Consider the following 24,764-nt stretch of genomic DNA (forward strand, 5'->3'; position numbering starts at 1 on the left):
CCTTAATATCTCCCAAACCTTAATGTGTGGAGCCCCAAACGTACCATTAAACTAAAGGACTAGCAAAAACAACTGACAATAATGTAATGATGTTCCTGGGAAAGCACAATGTTTGTGTAAATACACATTTACTTCTTCTTTCTTTGCTTCGGGCATAATGAAGAAGGGGCCCATAAAATCAGAGTGACTGATTTCATAGGGGGCTGGCAATGGTGTACACCACCTGGGCTGGGTTCAGGCAACAGCAGCATGGCTTAGTGGATAGAGCACAGGTCTGGGAGTCACGAGGTCTTGAGTTCTAATTTCGCTCTGCCACTTGTCTGCTGTGCAACCTTGGGTAAATCACTTCACTTTTCTGGAACTAGTTACCTCATCTGTAAAATGCAGATTTAGAGTGTGAACCCCATGTGGGATAGGGTCTGTGTCCAACCTGACTAACTTGTATCTATGTCAGAGCTTAGAATAGGGCTTGGCATATAGTAAGGGCTTAGCAAGTACCATTATTATTACTATTATTGATTATCAATAGCCAAATTCACCCGGTGGAAAAGGGAAATCTCCTTTAATACCTGTGCTAGCTTTCCACCCTGGGAACCCAGAGATCAGTGGGCCCAGTGGAAATCTTGTCATTTTCCTTCCCTTGCCAAAATAAACGGCACAGATTCTGGTCTAATTAAAACTGACTTTCTGAGATGTCAAAAAATTAAAACCAGGGAGGCAAGGTTTTCGCTGCCCTTGTTTTTCCTGAAGGCACATCGAGACGCTAATAATGAAACCCGGGAAACGGGAAAGCAGTCCAAGTCGACGGTTTGGCGATAACCTTAGAGAGGGAAATGGAAGCATATAAATGTGCTCTCCCACAAGCCTCTGCACGCAACCTGCAATTTCTAATCGGTAACTTTGTTCCGGGAGCCACTCGTGCCAAATTAAGAAGGAAGATGTGAGCAGTGGGCACCTGGAAGTGGCAGCAGGAAATTTACCTCTTGGCACACTCTTTTTAAGATTGCAAAAGGCTAACTGCAAAAGCAAGAATTATCCACACACGATGGGGAAGAGAATTCTTTTCTGGTGCTTTTTATGTCATTTTAATTTTTGATGTAGGTTTATGTCTACAAAAATGTGAACACACTTTTTAATAACCATTTGCACAATTAGAATAATAAGAGAATTATTTGAACCTCAATTGTCTGCGTGGCTCCATGTAATTTCTTCTCCACTTCTGCTACCAAGCTCTGAGCCTTTAGCTAATACATGCACCAATGCAATGACAACTACTTAGTATCTAGTCCTTCAGGACGAACAGCCCCTTTAAATCATTTGTAGGAAAATAACCCTCAGAGTAGTTCTGGGAACTTAGCCAAATGTTCTAATGGAGCTAACTTTGATGGGTAAAGCTCTCCTGCTGGTGTCCATCTTGGTAAAAATGTGTTTTATTTGTCTGAGTTACTATAAGTGCAGCAGCTTTGGGGGGTTTGGCCAGCTGTGAACCCCCAGGGCTCAAGCGCCCCGCTTTTTAGATAAGCCAAAAGGCAGAAAGAAACAACCGGGTCCTCAATGACCCAACCCCACTGCTCAAAGTCAGGTAAATGATGATTGACGATGGCTGAGCTGCGGAGATGAGAATTTGCAGCCCTGCTGGAATCAAAACTGGGGGTATTAATAGTGAGGGTACAAGGCGGAAGAAGTCTAGAGATGTGTCATTCGATACCCGTGCACCACACGCAGATCCAGACCCTGATACACAAAGGGAACTGCGCACACTGAAATGGTCCAGAGCTCTGGGCTGTAAGAAGTTCTCATGTAACCCGAAACCTTAATAACTCCTCTACGCACAATGATGATGTTTTACTTGAGAGAAAGACTGTCAAAATATTTTTCAGCATTTTCAAGTCATCTTTTCCTCTCCGATGCTTAGACAATACCCCATGGCTGGGTTTGAGAGGCTGCTGTTCCTTTCAAACCCCCGCAGACAATTCCCTGCTGCTAAATGTTGTGAGGTTCTGTTCACTCACCCAGGATTACCCATGGAACAGTGTTCACCACACAACTGAGAGTTCTATTTCTCTAAATGAAAAGGAATGCTAACTGATTCTCTATGGGAACACAATCAAATTGCTACCCAGGAATGGGAAATGGACATAAGCTGAGGAAAGAGCAATGTGCCATCACTATATTGCAAACTCCTAGAAAGCAGGAGTCTCTAATGTCTTTTAATGATGATAATAATGATAATAATAATGGAATCTGCTAAGCACTTGCTATGTACCAGGCACTGTACCAAGCACTGGGGTGGATTCGAGCAAATCAGGTTGGACAAAGTCCCTGTTCCACGTAGGGCTCAGTCTCAATCCCCATTTTATAGATGAGGTAACTGAAGTGCAGAGACGTGAAGTGACTTGGCCAAGGCCACACAGAAGACAAGTGGCAGATTAGAACCCAAGACCTTCTGACTCCCAGGTCCATGATCTATCCACTACACCATGCTGCTTCTCTTTAACTCTGTCAATCAATCGAATATATTGAGAGCTTACTGTGTGTAAATGTATTATACATTAAATACCACTGACGACGTTAAGCAATTGGGGGAGTACAATATGACACTGTTAGTAGTCACATTCCCTGGCCACAAGGAGCTTATAGTCTGGACTGTATGCTCCCAAGTGCCTAGTACAGTGCTTTGCACCTAGGAGACACTCAGTACAGACCCACAAATACATAAATTATAGCCATAAGAGAGGGAGGCAGTGTGGCCTAATAGAGAGCAGGGGCCCAGGAGCCAGGTTACATGGGTTGTAGTCCTGGCTCTGCCACTGGTCTATTGTGTGATCTTGGGTAAGTTACTTTAACCTCCCTGGGCATCAGCTTCCTCATATGAAATACCTGTTTTCCCTCTCTAGACTGTGAGGCCCTCTGTGGGACAGGGACTATATCTGATCCAATTCTCTTGTTTCTACCCCAGTGTCTAGGACAGTCTTTACTAAAGGCCACCATCACCATTATCAACATTATTATTATTACTACTACCACCACCACTACTACTAATAACGGGGCCAGGGTCCTTTAAGACAGGAACTTTACCCAAAGAAGAAAAAAAACCCTACATTTTGCGGATACAATACAGAACAACCTTCTACAGTCACTAGATAAGTCATATTAGGAGTAACAAAGCAAGAATCGCTTCAGGACTCTGAAAAAACCTGCTTTATCTTGCTCATTAGCTAAATATGAAGAATGGCGGCTATGTCATTTAGGGCACAGTCGGCAAACTGTGCCATAACTAACCTTTGTCCCAGTGATTTTAAGTGGGATATTAACCGTCTCACATTGGGTGGCTTTATGTGCTAAATCGCTAATCACTGACATTCACGGCTTAACTCACATCTGGAAGAAAGAGGCTCTCTCTGCTAATGATTGCAAATGCCATGCAACCTGAACACATCTGCACAGGACGGCAGCTCTGCCATGCAGCGCACACACTCACACACACAAGCAGGAGAAAAGTGAAGAATACACACGTGGAATCATATAAAGAAGCCATCCAGGATGGTGTAGAAAAGCTAGGTATCTGTGGGAGGTTAAGAGGCAAACTTGCAACTTTTGGAAGAGCTACATTGGGGAGGCTGTTGGCGATGTTCCTGTGAAGAAACAGACAACGGGGGGGAGACCATAAGGAAGAACTCAAGAGGACGGTCAGGGATGTCAACGGGGTCAGTATCTGCCCCTTCGGCCCACGGAAAACAAATACCTACTTTACGGGCTGCCACGTCTCCTGCTCGAAACCTCTATGGATGGACTGGGCGATGGAGGATTCCATTAGATCGACGTAGCGGACCACCAGGGGCACAAAGGTGTCTTGCAAGTGTTTGTGAAACTTCCCGTTGCACAGGAGGGCTGTGAAACCCAAACAGAAAACAGGGTTGGGCAGGCGTGCAAGCAGGCGGCAGACAGTGGGGGAGGTGGATAGGGGAAACGAATGGCCGTAAAATGTTCTGGCGCATTTAAGAGGATGACAGCCTAATACCACCTGTATTCACATCACACCCCCTTTCAGAGGCTTAAGTGCCCCAGACTGAATGGTTGTCAAAGAAGCAAACTTGTTTTTTACTGTGCATTGCTACTGGCTGGCATTGTTCTTCCACCTTCTGTGAAAGTCTTCCTTTTGTGGGTGGCACTCACAATGGCCTGGGGTGCTTGGGCCTCCTGGGATCCTTCCTGTACCAAGTGCCTAGATTTGAACGGGAAGGTGTTAAATTTTTGGGGCTGTACCATTCATTAAGAGGATAGGGGCATGGGGTCTGGGTGTCATGGAAGACTGGGTCAGGCGTTTGGGTTGAGGGTTTTTAGTGCAGCAGACACAGAACAGTAAATATTACTATTACTACTAATGATAATAATCATTGTGATATTTGATAAGCACTTACCATGTGTCAGACACTGTTCAAAGTGCTGGGGTAGACATAAACAAATTGGGTTGCATGCAGAACTTATCCTACATGAGGCTCGCAGTTTTAATCCCCATTTTTTACAGAAAACTGAGGCACTGAGAAGTGAAGTGACTTGCCCAAGGCCACATGGAAGACAGGTGGAGGAGGGGGGTTAAAACCCAAGTCCTCTGTCTCACACTCTATCCACTACGCCATGCTGCTTCTCACAACATTTGGAGGGGAATTCCATTTTGCTCCCTCTAATGCCTTTGGGGTTCAGACAAGTACAGCCCTGCACAGACTCTCCTCATACTCAGTCCAATAAAACTGTCCCAGTCTGGGTCAACACAGTTCTGAGCTGGCCCAATCTCCAGCCAACATCAGATTGGACTGGATGTGAGCCTGAGTCACTCGGGAAGTGGGTCTGGACTCCCCTCTGGGGATGCTACTTTTGGAATGTGTGTGGTTCCCCAGGCAATTCTGGAACTTGCAGTTTCAGCAGTCCAGGAGAGAGAGGGAAAACCTTGGGGTTCTTTCTGGCTAGTAACCCCTGAAATGGGAACACCAAGTCTTGAAGTACACTACGCTACAGGGCCCGCGGGGGGGAATTACCAGAGAACCAAGTAGGCTTTCTACAGTTCCATGACAGTTGGGCGTCTTCAATTTCCTGTCAGTTTAAGTCATTAAGATGTCGACACCTGTTGCCTATGTAAGCTCTTTTTCACCTTAGCTCACCCCACCCTTCTCCTGCCCTTATCTCTACTTGCCCTGCCCTCCTTTAATCCTTTAAATCCCCATCCAGGCATCTTCCCAGTGCCCTTCTCTGCCCCATTAAGTGTTCTTTCCCCATCTCAATTAGTCCTGCACCCTGAAATCCTGGGCCTACCTCACATGCTTTGTATTTTTAAACACGGCTGGCCACACAGATCCCTTGAAGCTCCCTGTCTAAGAACCCACGCAACAGGGAAGGGCCAGGGCCAGGAAGACGTTTTAAAAAATATTGTGTGAGGTAGGTTCAGGTTACAGGATGCAGGAAGGCAGCAGGGGAGCTACCAGTATGGAGGTTTAAAGGATTAATGGAGGGTGGGGCACTTAGGGCTGGAAGGAAGGGCTGGGGTGAGCAAATAGAGAAAGAAAAAAGAAATGGCTAACTTGGGCCCCAGGGGGCAACATCATCATAATAATAATTGTGGTATTTGTTAAGCAGTTACTATGTGCCAGGCCCTGTACTAAGCGCTAGGGTAGGGTAGGTAATTTGGTTGGCATAGTCCCCATCCCATGTGGGGCTCACAGCCCTAATCTCCATTTTACAGCTGAGGAAACTGAAACACAGAGAAGTGAAGTGACTGGCCCAAGGTTACACAGCAGCCAAGTGGTGGAGTTGGGATTAGAACCCAGGTCCTTCTCATTTCCAGGCCCGTGCTCCAGCCACTAGGCCACGCTGCTTTTCAGAGAAACCTTCAAGAGGGAAAGATGTGCCTGTCACAGGAAGATGTATCTCTGGCACTCAAAATCACCCATCTCTAGCAGCCCCAATCATTGGTTTTTGAAGAGCAGTCTTTTCCAAGTGGCTCTGCTTGATTTGGCTGAGTTAGATTGGGAATGGGATGGGAGAAGGAGAGTAAGGTTAAGGGAAGAGTGGGTAGGCAGTGACTGACCTGCATGAATCAGTTAGAAGGCGACCAGCGGGGGGCATGGAGTGCAGTCCGAATGATATTTTGAATTTTGGCGGGTCGATACAGGAAGGACAGGGGAAAATACCAAGGATGGGAGAGACACAGGGTTAAAGGGTGGGGAGAAAAGCACATTTGAGAAGTGGAGGAGAGACATGGTACATCAAGGGGGCAGAAGCCTCAGTCCCCAGAAGAAAGGCCACTTGCCTTCTGATGCTGAGATAAAATGAGGTAAGTCAAGAATAAGATTACCAAAATCTTGTCCTTTCTTTGCTTACATATCTTTTTTTAAAAAAATTCAAATAAATCACTAAGGCAACTAAAGATTTGTTATTACTTAGCAGAAAGTGATTTCCTAATTCCTCAAGCTTCTTTTCTTCAGCCCCCAGACACACAATGAAATGAGAATTAGAGGTGATACATTAGGCTGCTCGTTTGGAGGTGTAACGATCTGTTATTTAAGAATGCATTTTGGCCTAGGTACTAATTTAATAATAGTGACAGGGCTGTAACATTTACATAGCACCTATCGTCCAGATGGATACTGGGGCTCTTGATAAAATTTTATTCATATGGCATTCAAATTCACCATGTCTGGCTAGGGAAGCAGCGTGGCTCAGTGGGAAGAGCACGGGCTTTGGAGTCAGAGGTCATGGGTTCGAATCCCGGCTCGGCCACTTGTCAGCTGTGTGACTTTGGGCAAGTCACTTAACTTCTAGGTGCCTCAGTTACCTCATCTGTAAAATGGGGATTAAGACTGTGAGCCCCACGTGGGACAACCTGATTCCCCTGTGACTACCCCAGCGCTTAGAACAGTGCTTGGCACATAGTAAGCGCTTAACAAATACCAACATTATTATTATTAGACACCAGTGCCAATTCTGGGTACACGTCCCTGGGATCTAAGGCCTAAGGGACTTATTTTCACAAGGCTGATGAGGGTTGACACCTACTGGAGTGTCCCAGGGAAGAGTGGAGGGTGGAGTAATAATAATAATAACAATAATAATAATAATTGTGGTGCTTGTCAAGTTCTTACTATGTGCCAGGCGCTAAACCCAATTATACCTGGGGTGCATACAAGCAAATTGGGTTGGACACAGTCCCTGTCCCACCTGGGGCTCACATTCTTAATCCCCATTTTACAAATGAGGTAACTGAAGCTCAGAGAAGTAAAGTGGCTTGCCCAAAGTCACACAGCAGAGAAGTGGAGGAGTTGGAATTAGAACCCATGACTTCTGGCTCCCAGGTCAGTGCTCTATCCTCTATGCCATGCTGCTTCTCTACATAGGATAAAAGATGGGGAAGTAGCTAGATTTCCATCTGCAGTGGCTTCTTATGGGCTCTGAGTCCACTGCGGATGAGCATGGGGGTTGGGTCCTTGACTCAGGGCTAGCTAGGGAGCCACTGTGGCTGAAACCAGAGTCGTTTCCTTGAATTGACTCACCATCAGGAGCCAACTGGTGGTGCAGATCAACTCAGGGGCACAGGCAGACATGGCCCAAAGAACAACTTGGCTTCAGTGTGCCATACTGTTTAAAAACACCCAAGAGCAGACAGTGATTGAATGGCATACAGTTTGTGCTCAGTAATGGAGAGCAATAGTGCACCACAATTGGATAGAGCACAGGCCTGGAAGTCAGAAGGACTTGGGCTCTAATCCGCCTCCACCATTTGTCTGCTGTGTGACTTTGGGCAAGGCACTTCACTTCTCTTTGCCTCAGTTTCCTCATCTGTAAAATGGGATTAAGACTGGGAAATTCACTTGGGACAGAGACTGTGGTCCAACCTGACTACCTTGTATCTACCACAGCACTTAGAACGGTGCTTGACACATAGTAAGTGCTTAAGAAATATCATCATCATCATCATCATCATCATCATCATCTCTAGCTGGAATTCCACAAGGAAATTCAGACAGGAAATTCAATCACTTGATTGATTGTGAGCCTGAGATGATTTCTTTGTTTCTTGGGGAGTTGTTTAACAGTCAAGGCTTTGTTTCTAGATTGCATCTGGGAGAAGGAGCCGGGAAGGAAAAGAAAAGGATCCATGGCTTTTCTGAATAGTCTTCCCAAACTGCACTGCTTAAATATCTAGTGTTTAGCTGTGTACTACTTTACCTGCATCTTCCTTCCCCACCAGATGGAGAGATACTTGAGAGCAGGAACTGGCTATAATTCAGTGTTTCAGCATATCCCCAACCTTGTACAACAGTCAATCAATGGTATTTATTGAGTACTTACTGTGTACAGAATATTGTACTAAGTGCTTGGGAGAGTACAACAACAGCATTGGTAGACATGTGCCCCACCCACAATGAGCTTACAGTCTAGAGGGGTAGACAGACATTAATATAAATGTTATGGGATGTGAACGTATGTGTTGTCGGTCTAAGGGTGGGGGTAAAATCAAGTGTCCAAAGGGTACAGATTCAAGTGCACAGACGATGCAGAAAAGAGGAAGTCTGAGCAAAGAGGGCTTAATCAGGGAAGGTCTTTTGGAGGACATGTGACCTTAATAAGGCTTTGAAGGTGGGGAGAGTGGTGATTTGACATATATGGAGGAGGAGGGAGTTCTAGACTAGAGGGAGGATGTCAGAAAGGAACCAGTGGTGAGATGGACAAAACTGAGTCATTTCACTTATTGTAGGTATTCACTAAATACTTTTAATGCCAATGTGAATGCTGAGGTCTCAACCTCCTCTTTTAATGTTGAAAATCCCTATTCTGGTAAGATCATTCCATGGCATCTGGTATTTATGAAATCAGCTCCACCACGGACAGTTGAAAATATGACGCTGACTTCTGGTCAAGATCCACACATTGAGTTTCACCATGGAGCCTTTGTTTGTTCAAATATCAGACACCACAGACGTGAGTATATTGGTGGAAAGTTGGCAGTAATAGCTCCTTGGTAATTGGAGAAGGCTCCAAGGAGAAAGCCAAAAGAGGTGAGAAGAAATAGGAAACGGGTTGGGGCGCAGGGGAGGAGATAAAGAGAAAATGAGAATGTGAAGGGCACAGCACCACAGACACACACACATACACACACACCACTATAATTTTCGATGTAAATGTATGCTCTTGTCTTACAGTTGCCCATATGCCAGTTTGGATCCCACTCACAATAGAGCACCATGCATTGTCAACGCCTCTTTTAATGACATGTAGCCCCGGGCAACAGAAAGAGAGATTCTCATCCTTCCCATATGGTCAAAAGAGGATGCTTTATTGTCACCGAGGCTGCCTCAGACCCGAACGATACCTTTTACAAATAGGTGGCAACCATTCCACCACCTCTTTTGCAAAAGGCCAACACTCAAAGTGTGCCCTTTTTGGGGGCTGCCATCATTGTGGTCCAGAGCAGAGCTGAAGCCACGATGGCTCAGCAGCTGCGTGGCCACTGCTGATTTTCTGCTGGCCTGCGGGCTCTTAACACATTCCAGGCTGCTCTTGTCACGGTGTTGCGATATAGAGGCAGGAGCCAGAACGAACAAAAGCAGAAACAAAAGCTCAACGCGATTCAATAGTTTTCCTGTTTTGATTCAAAGCTGTGCAAACAAACAACTTCAATTTCAATTGGAAAGCCCTCACAGTGGCTGACTCTATAGAGGTCACCAACATATTAAGAAAGAATTCTTCCCCCAAGGGAAATAAATGAACAAGATTTTGGACCCAACTTGGTCTGGGGTAAATCCAGTCACTCACTTTGTGTCAGGTTGATGACGTTGGTATTTGTTAAGCGCTTACTATGTGCAGAGCACTGTTCTAAGCGCTGGGGTAGACATAGGGGAATAAGGTTGTCTCATGTGAGGCTCACAGTCTTAATCCCCATTTTGCAGATGAGGTAACTGAGGCACAGAGAAGTGAAGTGACTTGCCCACAGTCACACAACTGACAAGTGGCAGAGCTGGGAATCGAACTCATGACCTCTGACTCCAAAGCCCATGCTCTTTCCACTGAGCCATGCCAGCAGCCTCGGGGGAGGTTTTTGGAGTTGACTCTGGGTGGGAATCCAACTTGTAAGAAGAGGTTTAGGGTTGGATATCCCCTCAGCCCTGGTTCTCCAGCTCCCACTGTTAGGCTTGGCCAGGAAGAGTCTAGTCAAGGCCTTCTACAGGCACAACCTATGCCTGGGGGAGGTCATGGGTTTGAATCCAGGCTCTTCCACTTGTCAGCTGTGTGACTGTGGGCAAGTCACTTCACTTCTCTGTGTCTCAGTTACTTCATCTGTCAAATGGGGATTAAGACTGTGAGCCTCATGTGGAACAACCTGATTAGCCTGTATCTACCCCAGCGCTTAGAACAGTGCTCTGCACATAGTAAGCGTTTAACAAATACAAATACCAACATTATTATCTACGTGCCCTGTGACCTCGGCTCCATTATTTATCGGGAGGACAGTTTGCTTTCCATCTTGGGAACCACCAGTTCAACTGCAATGGGAGGATGGGCATTCCTGTTCCCTGGGGGGGCAGGAGGGACATGACGTCCCTTGCCCTCAGAGTTAGGTTACAAGAAATAGTTGGGAAGTTTTTCTCAACTAAGTGTTCATTAAGAATGTGACACCCTCCCTTCCTGCCCTTTGCAGGAGAAATGGGGGTATCAGTTACACATGATGCAGGTTTTAGGTCATTTTTCTCACAGATTTTTCAATGAGATGATTTATAAAAATAATCTGTCTCACAGGATGAAAGACTAAAAAATTGCCGTCTTCCTATACTGCTGGTGGTATATATGTAAGCGCGAGCACACGTGTGCGCGCACTTACACATACACTCCCTCATATTATACACCGACTCCTGAATCTCAGAATTCATTTAGGTTCTTGAGGTAGCATAACACAGAGGTGACAGCTCCTTTATATTTCAAAGCTTGTAGATTAATCTGATATGCAATCGGGTGACCTAAGAGTTCTTCATTTGAAAGAAATCCCGAAAAATAATCTCTGATCCAGCCGCAGTGTGAGAATAACCCAGTGGGACTTCCACCTCTTCATTTCTTAATGAGTTTTTTGATAATGAGAGGTGACTTTGCCAGTCACTCTGGGCTCTATTATGGCTAATTTGACTCCACTTCACTCTCCTTGTTAATTATTAACACTAGCCTTTTTATCCTCATGAGACCATATTCCAATTTTTCCTTTTTAGACTTTTATGAGCCCATCTTTATGAAGGTGAAAGTCTTCAAGAATAGGTTTTCACTTAGTGCAAAGCTAGAACATTTATTATTCGTTTAGGCAAAGTCTGTGAGATTGATTATATAAGCACGGGTGCTCCTTCTGATGGCTTTAATGTGCTAGCAATGTGAAAAGGCTGTTAATTAAAGAATAAGCGCCGACAGATTTCCCACTTGGGAATCCGTTCCCTGTAGAACAGTCACTTGATGCTTGCTAGGATATCCACAGATTAAGAGGTGACAGCACCAAGGGTTTTTACCTTTCAGTGGGTTTGAAAGAAATGTTTTGTACAATTTCACTCATCAGAAATGGTAACCTGCCTCATCTATTATCATTGGAGACTTGCGGAAAACAGCAATGCAATTGTGGCCTTGGCTGTTTAGATCAGTGTCGGCCTGGCCCCGAATCATTTAATGGGCAGGCTAATTGCTTCGTGGGATGGCACCTTTATTTCCCTCCAATTTTAATAAATCCCTCTTCTGAAACTGTTTCCTCAAAAATAATTGAAAGTAATTACCCACCTAATCTCTCTAGTGGCAGCAGAGAGAACAGTGAGGAAGGGAAAGGGGAAAGCCAGAGACAGCGGCATTGTGATATGCTTTTTGGGTAGAAATGAAAAGCCCACCTAGGGGAATTGGTGACTGAGGCTGTGTGGGATGGCAGGGGGGAGGGGTGGATGATGTGGATCAGGGCAAATGCCGCTCCACTTGCGGGGGGGGCGGCGGTTCACAGATACACTTTTCTTGAGGTGCTTTCCTCTGGCAGGGTTCAAGGAGCAATGACTTTCCTTCACCATGACTAACCCACTTGGGCACAGCATAGTTTGAATTTGTTTTTGACACAGACAGTGACCAAATTCAGCTTTGTGGAAACTGCTCCACAAGGTTGGTGCTAATTGGCAGCATGGAGATTGAGAAGCAGGAAGCCACATGGCCTAGTGAATAGAGCACAGGCCTGGCAGTCAGAAGGATGCGGGTTCTAATTCCAGCTTCACCACTGCTGTGCAACCTTGGGCAAGGTGCTTCACTTCTTTGTGCCTCAGTTACCTCATCTGTAAAATGGGAATTAAGATTGTGCGCCCCATGTGGGATAACCTGATAACCTTGTATCTATCCAGCACTTAGAACAGTGCTTGGCACATAGTGAGCGCTTAACAAATACCATTATTATTATTATTACTGTGTGCAGAGCACTGTATTAAGTGCTTGGGTGAGGGTACAGTACAACAACAAACTCACATTCCCTGCCCACAATAAACTTACAGTCTCATCAGCTACCCCAGCACTCATTTGGCTTTCTATTTGCAATTTATTTATTTATTCATTCATCTATTAAATTATGTCTGCCTACCATACTAGATTGGAAACTCCGAGAAGGCAGAGATCACAGTCTTTCACTTTTTTCTGTTTGTTCCCCACGAGTCTAGAATGGGGCTCTGCACCCAGAAGGGGCTGCTGATTCTGGAGAATGACAATTTCCCTCTCTTTAGGGGTCCATCTAAGAACTAGCTCAAGAATCAAGTTAGCTCAAAGACAAAAAAGGGAACATTGAATAAATGAATCCTTGAATCATTAATCTCTTTTTTAAGGACTTGAAATCCTATTTGGCATTTGAGGTGTCAGCAATCCTTAACCACCAAATTCATTCGGAAAAGTTCCATGCTGTGACATTTTCATGATTTAGAAGTGTTACTTCTGAGGATAAAGGAGTTAAAATCTTTCTACAGTTTTTTCACTACTCTTCCATTCAGGTCATTTTTTTGGTCAGTAATAGAATTCAAGTCAGAGAATCATATGGGTATCTAAAAAAAGGAACAATCATAGTAATAAACATAGCAGCTAAAACACGAAACACACAACTAATTTCCCATTATTTATGGACATGATGTTTGTTTAAACCAAAAGGGGCTACATCAGAACAGGTGAACTTGGGATAAGAGTCTATGTATTCTATTTGGAGTTACCTAAATGATGCAGAAGTCCTGCTACCAAGAAGAAATTATGGCCCCAGGGAATTTTTCAAATTTACCTGCCCACACCAAAATACTGCTTTTCTTAGGAATGGTTCATGATTTCTATTGTTTTACTGACTGACAGTTATAAATCACTGCCAAAACCCAGGCACTTAAAAACCCAAGACTCAGAAGGCGGAGAGGGAATGAACTGGCTTAAATAAGCCTGAAATGAACCTCCACCAATGAATGCTTATGTTCTTTTGCTCAACATAGAATAACAAGAATGAGAAAAGATATTAAGCAATCACAGGATTTTTGCATTATAGTATTGGCCCTTAATAGGGTAAAGATATTTAGAAAAAAGTCAGGAAAAAGAGACCTGCCTCTTGTGGGAAGATTTCTTTTGGTACTGATTTTCATAAATGCAATTTATTGAGATAATTATCCTCAAAATAAAGAGACCCAAAGTAGAAGATTTCCTGGTGATTTTTGCTAATGTCCACTGGTTCATTTGAAAAGAGAACTGCAATGCTTTCCTCCTTTACAAAAATTATATTTTAATGTTTTGGACGTTAAATGGAAGAAGGTAGCCACCAGCCATAATAAGCCAGAATAAAAAACTAAAAGATGGACCATGATGTTGGTATAGAAATGAGACCCAAGTTCATGCAACCTCAGTTCTTTCTTCACATAGTTTTATTAAAGATTTTGCTAGAATATTGAAAATAAATTATGCTACTTCACACTGGCTTTCTAATGCTGCTTTTAGAAGACAGCAAGCTCTGCACTGCTCAAAGTTTTACTGTGGTTCGAAGAAAGATACTACATGTGGAGCAAGCAATCTCAGGACAATAATTGAATTTCAGAGGCTGGCATACCACAGGAATAGTTCTAGAAAAATAAGAAAATACAATTTCTAGGAAGACAGCGTGGCCTAGTGGAAAGAGCATGGGACTGAGAGTCAGCAGACCTGGGTTTGAGACCCAGCTCTGTCACCGGCCTGCTGCGTGATCATCGACAAGTCACTAAAACTCTTTGGGCTTCTGTTTCTTCTACTGTAAAATGGGGATAAAATAGATTGTAAGCCCCTGCGGGACTAGACCTATGTCGGATCTTATAGCCTTATATCTACCCTGGCTGTCAGCATAGAGTAAACACTGAATAACTATCATAATTGATAGTGATTTCTACTTTTTCCTCCTGAATTACAAATGTTTACCAGTTTTTTGGGTTTGTTTTGGTTTTTTTTTTTGAGAACTGCCTGGGATTGCCCTTTAGAGGACACAGGTGGGGAACGGGTCTACCAACTCTGTTACATTGTACTTTCCTAAGCATTTAGTACACTGCCCTGCACACAGTAAGCTCTCAAGAAATATGGTTGATTGATAGAATGATGGCGCCCAGATCTGGGGACAAGGACAGTCAACAGGGAGAGTGAGGCATTTTCTGGACAGGCTGGGGAATGCTCAGGAAATTGTGGCGGGCTGGTGGGGGAAGTCTCTGATGTGAATTATGTAACCACCCCTATGATTATGCCTTCTACCTCCCTGCCTGGTACCACTCTACCCACGCTCCCATCTCTCTCCACCCTGCACTGGTCCTCCCCCCAAATCCAAGCTCTTACCGTCACTCCTCAAGAAGTTGTTGAGCAGTTGGAAAAGTGGAAAACTATCCCAGGAATCTGGAGGCTGGGCCTCCAAAGCTGAATCCATATCCACAGTAAATAAAGACCAGAACTTCTCTGCATGTTCAGCCAATAAGTCGGGCCACCAGGCAAATGCCTGCAAATTGGTAAAGAGAAGCCTTTTTTGTCAGAGCTGAAAAAAAGGGTCATGTACCTACCTGGCTATGTTTTTTGACACATCTTATATTTCCCATAACTGAATGCTGTATGTAAAATACTCTTCCTAAAAAGCCATCAATTTAGGTCATTTCACAATTAATAAAATGAAATATCCAGTGAGAAGTAATCTGTCATCAATGAAATAGACAATATGAGACATTAGGCAATGTAAGGAATTGTCATGCCCATTTCATCTTGAAAAACAGATGTAGCTTAGAAATCTTTAGATTTAGCAGCAATCTAACTGGGGGAGTGGTAGTGGTGGTGGTGTGTGTGTGTGTGTGTGTGTGTGTGTGTTTGTGTGTGTGAGAGAGAGAGAGAGAAAATCCTTTGTTGAGGGCAGAGTTAAATTCTGTCCCTTTAGAGAATGTTATGCCGCAAAAGTTTTGAACTTCCAGACTGCTTTTTAGGAGTTTTCTGGGCAACCAGAGAAGGTCATTAAGCTCTGTTCTCCATTTGCTACAACTGTTTCCATTAATAAGAGAGTGGATTGTGAAACACTGGCTCTTGAGAGTCTTTTTGAGTGTTACTTAACAAAGTATTAAATAGGCTGGGTCTTTTGAGAATGGATGGTAGCAAGGAAACTAGTATCAAGGTTAATATGCTTCCTGAGAAAGTGACTCTCATTTACCAAGTGTTTAATAATTTAATGTTTAATATCATCATATCTTGCTGGTTACTACAAATATAGCAGTAATATGGCATGCAAAGTCTTCATCACATATATTGTTCTTTTCTAAAAGAGGCCTAGCAAGAACAAAAATAAGCAGGATTTTAGGATAATCACAGTCAGGCTACAAGGCATGCTAGGTAAAAGCAACACATTTCAAAGCTCTCATTGCCAGGGACACAGACAATGACAGAGACAAAGTTTTTAAAATGAAGGAAATAACTGTGGTATTTGTGAAGCGCTTGCTATGGGGTAGACTATAATTAGGTTGGATACAGTCCCTGTCCCACATGAGGTTCACGGTCTAAGAGGGAGGGAGAATAGGTACTGAATCTCCACTTTACAGATGAGGAAACCAAGGTCCAGAGAAGACAGGTGACTTGCCCAAGGCCACACAGCAGGCAGGTGGTAGAGCCAAAATTAGAACCCAGACCCTCTAACGCCCAGGCCTATGCTCTTTTCATTAGGCCACACTGTTTTGAAGAAGACAGTGAACTGTTATATTGACACTCTTATGACCAAGACATCTGTGGCACTGGTTAAACTTTTCAGCCAATACACCACCTCAAACTTCATAAAATAAGAGAGCTGAACCTCCATCTTCGTGGTCATCCCAACCAATCAATAATTTAAATAAAGGATAAGCATCACTTTATCTATGAATTTAATTGCCTACTTTTGTGCATCAACTGTATTTATGCTTATTCTTTCACCTATTGTACATTTGGCAATGTATGTCCTCTTGCCTCTCCCACTGGAGTGTAAAGTCCTTGAGGGAGGAAAACATATTATTTTACTTCTGTCAAAAGATTCCAGGCACCCAGTAGGGGGCTCTGAACTCACTAGGCGCTCAATAAAGACTCTTCATAATGATGATGTTGTCCACATTTGAACAGGAATTACTTTAGTGTTCTATCTCCATTCCTTAAGTTTTTATAGATAGAGTCAAGGAGATTAGATGGTATCTCCTTAATCATGAGAATGACTCCAGTGAAGGCAACCACCTCACAGTTCGGGCCAAGTAAGCACATGTTGGTGTCCCTTTTGGAACGAGAACCCCAGGATGAATAGACGATTGGTCTGAATAAAGGTGATATGGTCTGTGTGCCTAGAAAAGTTATTGGATATTCAATTTCTCTTAGTTCTCCAAACCTATATTTCATTGGACCCCAGACCTGATTTCTGTTAGGGTAAAGAACTGTGTTCATTCGCATGACTCCAATCATTCCATCAATGGTATTCATTGAGTTCATCACTGTACTAAGTGCTTTGTATTAATGTCTGTCTCCTCCTCTCCTCACTGTGGGCAGCGAACGTGTCAACCAACTCTGTTATATTGTACTCTTCCAAGTGCTTAGTTCAGCACTCTACACATAGTAAGCATTCAATAAATACCAATATTGATGTTGATGATGATGCTTGGGTGAATACATGACAGCAGAGCAGGCAGAGTTGCCCACCAGGAGCTTACTGTCTAGAGGGGAGACAGACATTAAAATAAATTATGGATATGAAAATAAGTACTGTGGGGCTAAGGGTGGTGTAAATATCAAGTGCCTAAAGGGTAGAGATCCGTCCAAGTGCAAAGGTGATGCAGAATGTCTTCCTGAACTTGTTGTGGAGAGGAAATGTGTGTGCTAACTCTGTTGTATTGATTTCAATTGTATTTATTAAGCGCTTATTATGTGCAGAGCACTGTACACTGTACTCTCCCAAGTGCTTATTACAATGTTCTAAGTGTAATAAGTGCTCAGTAAATACCTCTGATGATGATGATGAGTAAACTATCTTGTAAGGTGCAAAATGATGTACTGGCTTTATGGATTAACTGTGTGGGTTCCTTGCTTAGTGTACTATTTTACAACATAAACAGGATTATAAAAATGAGCACTTTGGGACATTTAAAAGGCTCTGGGGAAACTCGGAGACATTTATCTTTACACTGTAGACTGTACAGTCTAGACCGTAAACTCCTTTTAGGCAGGAAAAGTATTTACCAACTCTTTTATATTGCGCTCTCCCAAGTGGTTAGTACAGTGCTCTGCACACAGTAAGCATTCAATAACTATCGCTGATTGACTGTGCCACAGAGGTTGTTTGGCTTTTTTTCATGTTGGCCCGTGCTTGGCACAAAGTAAATGCTTAACAAATACCATAAGTAACTGTGCTAAATAAAAGAATCTCTAAAATCCCCAGTACTCCATCTTTTTGGAAACATTCCCCTAGAGATGCCTGATTACAGCCACTAAGACGACGTTGTTGTGAGGCATGAATGATGCAAGAATCAGAGGATTTGAAAATTAATTGGATTGTGAATCCTAATCTCTTAGGTTCCACTCTGTACTGAAGCTATCTAAAGTCAACTCTTCATCCCTTAAGCCCTAGTACAAGAATTTCCACAGTCTCCCTTAGCAGGAAGGAGGAGTTCCAAGAAGGCATGAAGGAGACATAAAGGACTTCAGTCACTCTTGAATTATTATTAGATAGATGCTGGAAACCTACAGTTGGAATACCTTCCAGACAAAATGTTGAAAGAGCAGAGTCCAGCTCTTTGCTGAGTCAATCAACCAATCATATTGATTGAGTCCTCAGTATGTGCAGAACACTGTTCTAAGTTCTTGGGAGTATACAATACAACAGAATTAGCAGACATGTTCCCTGCTCATAATGAATTTTCAGTCTAGAAGTGGGAACACCACCTCTTGGCTCTGGCTGAAAGACTAGAACTGTTCAGTCTGGAAAGACCCGGGGTAGGAGGGGACATAAAGGGTGTGGACAGGGAGAACACAGGAGAACGGGGCACCCAGTGAAGCCTGAGGGCAATAGTTTTCAACAGATGAAAGGAACAGCACATAGAAGGTGATAAGCACACAGAACTTTCACCCCAGGAAGTCTGAAAGTTTGATATCAATATATCAGTAGATTTGAGAGAGTTTTGGTCAAGTCATAGATGAGCATACTCTTAATGAGCATACTACAGGGAAAGTTAAGAATGGAAAGGGAAAAGTCGCTAAACATTAGATGTCCAGGAGGGCAACAATCAGGCAGTTGTTTTCCTGTTTTTTATGGTATTTGTTAAGTGCTTACTATGCGCCAGGTACTGTACTAAATACGGGGTTAGATAAAAAATAATTGGGTTGGAACAGTGCATGTACTACATGGAGCTCACAGTCTTAAATCCCCTTTTTATAGATGAGGTAAGTGAGGCACAGAGAAGTTAAGTGACTTTCCCAAGGTCACACAGCAGAAAAGTGGCAGAGCCTGGATTAGAAACCAGGTCCTCCTGACTCCCAGGTCTGTTCTTTATCCACTAGGCCATGCTACAGTTAATAATGATAATTATAATAATAGTGGTAACTCTTAAGTGCTTACTAAGTGCCAAGCACTCTATTAAGACCTCTGGGGTAGATACAAGATCATCAGGTCCCAAATGGGGCTTACATTTGGGAGGGAGAACAAGTATTGAATCCCTATTTTACAGATGAAGGAACTGAGGCACAGAGAAGTGAGGTGACTTGCCCAAGGTCACATAGTAGGTAAGTGGGCAAGTCCTTTGACTCCCAAACCTGTGCTCTTTTAAAGCACCCTCTTGCTGCCCCCAGAGAGAGAATTCCAGGCTGTCTGGACCAATGGTCTGTCCTAGTAATGTACTGCACCCTAGAAACTAACCTGTCTCTGAGATCAAGCTAGGAAGTGAATCATAAAGAAACAAACATCCAAGCCTGGCAAGGGCCTCTGCATGAGATATATTGGCTTCTGCCAAGGTATCTGATCTGGATTTTTTCCCCTTGGCATAAAGACTCTCTAGTTCGAATACATTGTGGAATACCTAGAGGATATATCGTTCACTTTTGGAAAGGCCCTGAAGTGTCCCTCTCCACTGGTGTTAAGGGTTCCCCAACCACATTAAAGGTTCCCCCACTGAGGTTGAGAAAGGGAATGAAAAACTCAAAGTAGCTCTATCAAAACGCCTGGGAAGTAAATTGCATGTTACCAATGGTGGGTACTTGAGGTTCAAAATGCCACCGATGGTAAACTGACCAAGTGGGTCAGTCTATATCTGAAAAGATAGGAGGCTCTTTGTGGGCAGGGAATGGGTCTGTTTATCGTTAGATTGTACTTTTCCAAGTGCGTAGTACAGTGCTCAATAATACGACTGAATGAATGAAAAGACTCAGATGAGGTTTGTCTGCCTAGAAGGCCTGGCTTGACCATGTGTAATAGGCAGCATTCTGTGCAATTTTCCATTCTGCCTTAGTATCCTGATAGTCCTGAAACAGGAAACACACACCTAAGAGGATCAAAGCACCTGAACTAATTGAAGATTGACTGGAACAGTTGGGTACTGGAGGAGAAGATAAAAGTGGCTTTTGAAAACAATCTAAAAGCATCAGAACTGGTTATGCCACATGGTCAAGCCAGAGAGAATGCTTCTTCCTGAACCTGGCATAAAACAATGCTACCTTGTTCAAGGTGGGAGACGTACCTCTCTTCCCTGAGGGGGAATCCAAGGGTTAGGAAGCATTGCGGAATAGAAAAAAATTATACTGTTACAACTTTATAACAAGGACGAATTTTCAGAGTTCAATATTGGCAAGTATTTGTTCCACTTTTCACTCAATATTTCTTTCCTCTGTTCAAAAAAGTGGAGAGATTAACTACTGGCTTTTTGCATTTGGCTCGTCTCAGTTACATTTTAATCCATATACTGAATTTCCGCAACATTTTCATTATGACTGTGTAGAGTTAGTACATTCTGCCATTTCCTTAAAGCATCCAGAAAAAGTCAAAATTCAACCCGGTGATCATTCTCCTTATTTGTGTGGATAAAGCCAATGACCATATTTTTGAAACTCCACAGAGGGGGTTCAGGATATATAAGGGAAATACCTCTTGAGCGGAAGAGAATATTGTCAATTGTTCACCAATCAGATTGTTGACTTTTTAAAATAAATTCATTGTTTTATATTCTAGAAGATAATGCTTTCCTCAAAAGACAAAGAAAAAACACATATTTTATTAAATAATGATTTGCAGTGTAACATGGACGTAATACTAGTGTGGGATTGAATCTCCCGGGAATTCATTTCAAATTATTGAAGCAGCTGTTTCTTCAGTTTAAAATAAAATATCCATAACAAGTTCACACATGACAGATGCAAGGTAAAAACTAGATTCCCAGTGTGAGCTAAAAGCAGATGTTTTGAATGATCATATTTATAACTAGAGACAATGAAACTTAGTTTAACTGTGGTATGGCTCTGTGGAAAGTATTATTTGAAGATTTATTAAAAACATTCTGTCTGTGAATCCCTACATCTTAGAGAGGTAGGCTCCATTATATGTAAATAAACTATAAATGTATAGGTCTCTGGTTGGGCTTTTTCCCTGCAGATTTCCTTGGATTCCTCAAGAATAAAAAAAGTGCTCCCTGTGTATTCAACATGATACCATTTTATGTAGAGAGAAAATCCCCTCAAAGAGGGAATCTATTTTAATACTGCCATAAATCTCTGAGTATTAGATAGTGTGTGTGTCTTCTTCACCCCGCACATAGAAAAATCACTTTCTGTTAGCCTATTATTGCTTTCAGCATCTTCAGTTAAAAAGCCAATAATAATAACAATAATGATTATAATAATAGTAATAATTGTAGTAAATTGTTAAGCACTTACTATGTACCAGGTACTGTTCTATGTGCTGGGGTAGATACAAGGTAATTGGGTTGGACGCAGCCCTTGTCCCACACAGGGCTCACAGTCTTAATCCCCATTTTCCAAATGAGGTAGCTGAGGCACAGAGAAGTAAAGTGACTTGCCTGAGGTCACACAGAAGACAAGTGGTGGAGCTGGGATTAGAACCCAGGTCCTTCTGACTCCCAGCCCCCTACTCTATCCCCTGGGCCACGTTGCTTATCCCAGTAGTAATTTAACCAAGGATTCAACCACCATGGCTCTTCCAATTCACAACTGAGGCAGAGTGAAAACTAAGCCTAATAGGCAGGGGAAGCCTGGGTGGTGTTTTGGTTTCGGGGTCCAGAGGAGGCAAGGGTCCCCATCTTTTCCAAGTTGTTTCACCTCCCCTGAGGAACAACATTAACCTTCCTTCTTTTGGCCTCCTTTATTTGCAGTACAGTGCTCTGCACACAGTAAGTGCTCAATAAATACGATTGAATGAATGAATGTGCAAACTGGGGCTATTGTCAAATCTGACTTCATTTCATTTCACTTTCTCTTATCTTTCCAGTGCTTAATGGCTTTTCATGCAGCAGAGATCCCAGCCAGTCTGTTTCTTCTGATGTGCTTCCTGCGGCATGGGACCAAGGTGTAGTAGGTGTAGAGTGTTACCCCACAGTGAGAACCTTTTCCTCACCTCTGAATGATGTTCCTCATTCTGCTGTAAGACTTCTATGCACAGCTCTGCCAGGTGAAGAACCTCTTCCAGCTTTCGAGCAGGAGTGGCTTGGCTCATGATTTCTTCAGAGGAAAGAAAGAGAAAAATCGAGATGAGTGCCCCTTGGTATGCAGTGACGGAGGAAAATGTGGAGTCTAACAAGGAATGGGGTGTTGAGATGGATGGAGGATGGGTCTGCAGATTTTTCGGAAGAATAATGCCCAAGAACACATATGCCTTAGCCCGTACGAAAGCACAACAGAAAACCAGTTCACCAGATTACAGAAAATAATTCATCCACATTACTGAGTGTTTTTCTATTGACGACTGCATGAGAACAAACAGGTGCATCAGCTCATTAATGCTCAACTTCCGCAGCCAACAGCAAGTTTTAATTCCCTCCAAGGTTGGGCGTACAATGCAAGCAGAGACTGCAGAGATGTTCTCTCCCCCTACCGTATTATCCACACAAAAGCCATTCTCACTGAGTGAGTCATTCCTGGGATTTGCCTGATTCCCCATTTTTGTTGCCATTTACATTCCAAGCCCAAGAAGTCTACATTTTAGGCTGATCTCAAAATGGAAAAAAGGTACAAAGTCACCTGGAGTAATACTAGCTACATGCAATTAACTGATTTCCCTCTCTCCCTTCTCCGCCCCTCTCCTCCCCCACCCTGCCAGCCTCGTCCAAGGTAAGTCTTTGAAGCTGAAGGCTCTATTGGTATTGTAGCAAAACTGGAGCTCTAAAGGGAGAGGGCATAATAGGATTACGGGGATGTGAACAGAAACTCAATACTAAAGAAACAAGGAGTCCGTTGACAAGAGACAAAGTGGAGGGGTTGGAGATGCTGGCCAAATTAAGGGTATCTCAAATGCGGGTGTCAGAACAGAGCTTCGAGGAGGAACTTAGTGGCATAAAGTAACCTAGAATATGGGTCAGCTGGGTTGGACTATCCTTCCACTCCCCTGTCTCCTGCTCCCCATCAGATGGTACCTGATGCTTCCAGTGGAGAAGGGGAAAGATGAGTTTGGGAAATCTGGATTCACTGATGCCTTGTAAAATACACCCGATTGTCTGAGACCGTCATTCTCCACAACCCATTCGGTTCCAGCCTGAACGGAATCAAACAGTCAACAGTCTTTATTGAGCCCTTTCTCTGTGCAGAGCACTGAACTGAGTGCTTAGGGGAGGGCAATAGAGTTAGTAGACCTTATCCAAGGGGTTTACAATCTAGCAGAATGAATCCTCTAGAAGGCAGAGAAACATCTTAAGACATAGCTCCACACTTGAATGGAGAAGAGGATCTCTGACCACTCAACCTTTCAGGATGGAAGCTACATAATGAGGTATGGAGAGCCGGGACTTCAGACTAATTTGGAAAGAGATAGGGAAATGAAAAAGACAATCTCCATTTAAAGGAACATTTACTAACTTGGAATGAGTCCTTAATAATCTGAGTCCCTATCATCAGAGAGTTAGCAGACTGAGTGGAATATCCTTAACATCATACAGGGAAAAAAAAAACCTAATGCATGAATTCCATGTCTTTTTCTGCTGCCACTGGATTAGTCCCACCCTGACATAGCTAGGGATTTTTGGAAGCAGATTGAATCAGTCAATAAGCAAAGGAGATTGGAATGGAAAATCCTAAAATCCAACCCCATTTATAACAGTTGACTGACTTGAGACCTTGGGCAAGAGACTGAACCCCTGGTCAAGGCACTGAAATAGGGACTGTTTGGTTAAGGGAAGAGAGGTTGGGAAATGGTGGTCATGTGGAAACAGGAGTAGTAGGAAGAGGAGGAGCAGCAGTAATGGTAGGAGTAAATAAAAAATAAACTGTGGTATTTGTTAAGCACTTACTATGCACCAGGCACTGCACTAAGCACTGGGGTGGATACAAGCAAACTGAGTTGGACACAGTCCTTGTCCCACATGAGGGCTCACAGTCTAAATCCCCATTTTCCAGATGAGGTAACTGAGACAATGAGAAGTGAAGTGACTTGCCCAAGCACAGCAGACAAGTGATAGATCCAGGATTAGAACCCAGGTCCTTCTGACTCCGAAGCCATGCTTTACCCACTAAGCTACACTGGTAATAGTAGCAGTAGTAGAAGTAACTGAATTTATTAAATGAGCTAGGAAAGAATACATCAGTGGGAATTAGGCTCACTCCCTGACTCTCGGGGTGCCCCACAATCTAACGATATAAGACTATAAGTGAGGAGCAGGGACTAGTGACATACGTATAAGGAAAAATGAAAAAAACACACTTGGATAACATAAAGACAAGGACAAATACACAAAATCCAAAACAAAAATCTATAGGGTACAGTAGCTAGAGAAGCAGAATTTCAGTTCCCCCCAGTTCAGGGTCCAAAAGTCACTAACAGCTACTCATACAGCTACTCATCTGCATCTGCTACTTTTAAAAGAACCCATTTGAATGGTAATATTTTCTAGACAGTTAAGTGAATGATTTGTTTGCGACTCCCCCAGGTTCAAGGTTAAATGAGTCTGGAGAGCTTTGCTATTCTACTCGTAATCTTTCTGTGAATGCTTAAGGAAAAATACACCATATACAGCAAGGCTGCGACTGTCCAAAAGGAGTCCAATCTGAAAGCT

At 43.2% G+C, this 24,764-nt stretch overlaps 1 protein-coding gene across 16 annotated transcripts in view; it reads right to left on the minus strand.

The window, feature by feature from the left end:
• CADPS2 (calcium dependent secretion activator 2) overlaps nt 1-24,764 on the minus strand; it is a 371,011-nt gene that overhangs the window by 67,705 nt on the left and 278,542 nt on the right. For 7 of the 16 annotated variants that reach the window (XM_029073500.1, XM_029073499.2, XM_029073501.1 and 4 more), the window contains 5 exons: nt 22,118-22,221; nt 20,232-20,240; nt 14,857-15,013; nt 3,750-3,891; nt 3,516-3,635 (listed from right to left, as the gene is read on the minus strand). In XM_029073500.1, the coding sequence (XP_028929333.1) occupies nt 3,516-3,635; nt 3,750-3,891; nt 14,857-15,013; nt 20,232-20,240; nt 22,118-22,221 (532 nt within the window). The remainder of the gene's footprint in view (nt 1-3,515; nt 3,636-3,749; nt 3,892-14,856; nt 15,014-20,231; nt 20,241-22,117; nt 22,222-24,764) is intronic. The other 9 variants (XM_029073508.2, XM_029073507.1, XM_029073512.2 and 6 more) reach the window with 3 other exon arrangements.

Source organism: Ornithorhynchus anatinus, chromosome 10, assembly GCF_004115215.2.
Source record: "Ornithorhynchus anatinus isolate Pmale09 chromosome 10, mOrnAna1.pri.v4, whole genome shotgun sequence".
NCBI classification, from domain to species: Eukaryota; Metazoa; Chordata; class Mammalia; order Monotremata; family Ornithorhynchidae; genus Ornithorhynchus; species Ornithorhynchus anatinus.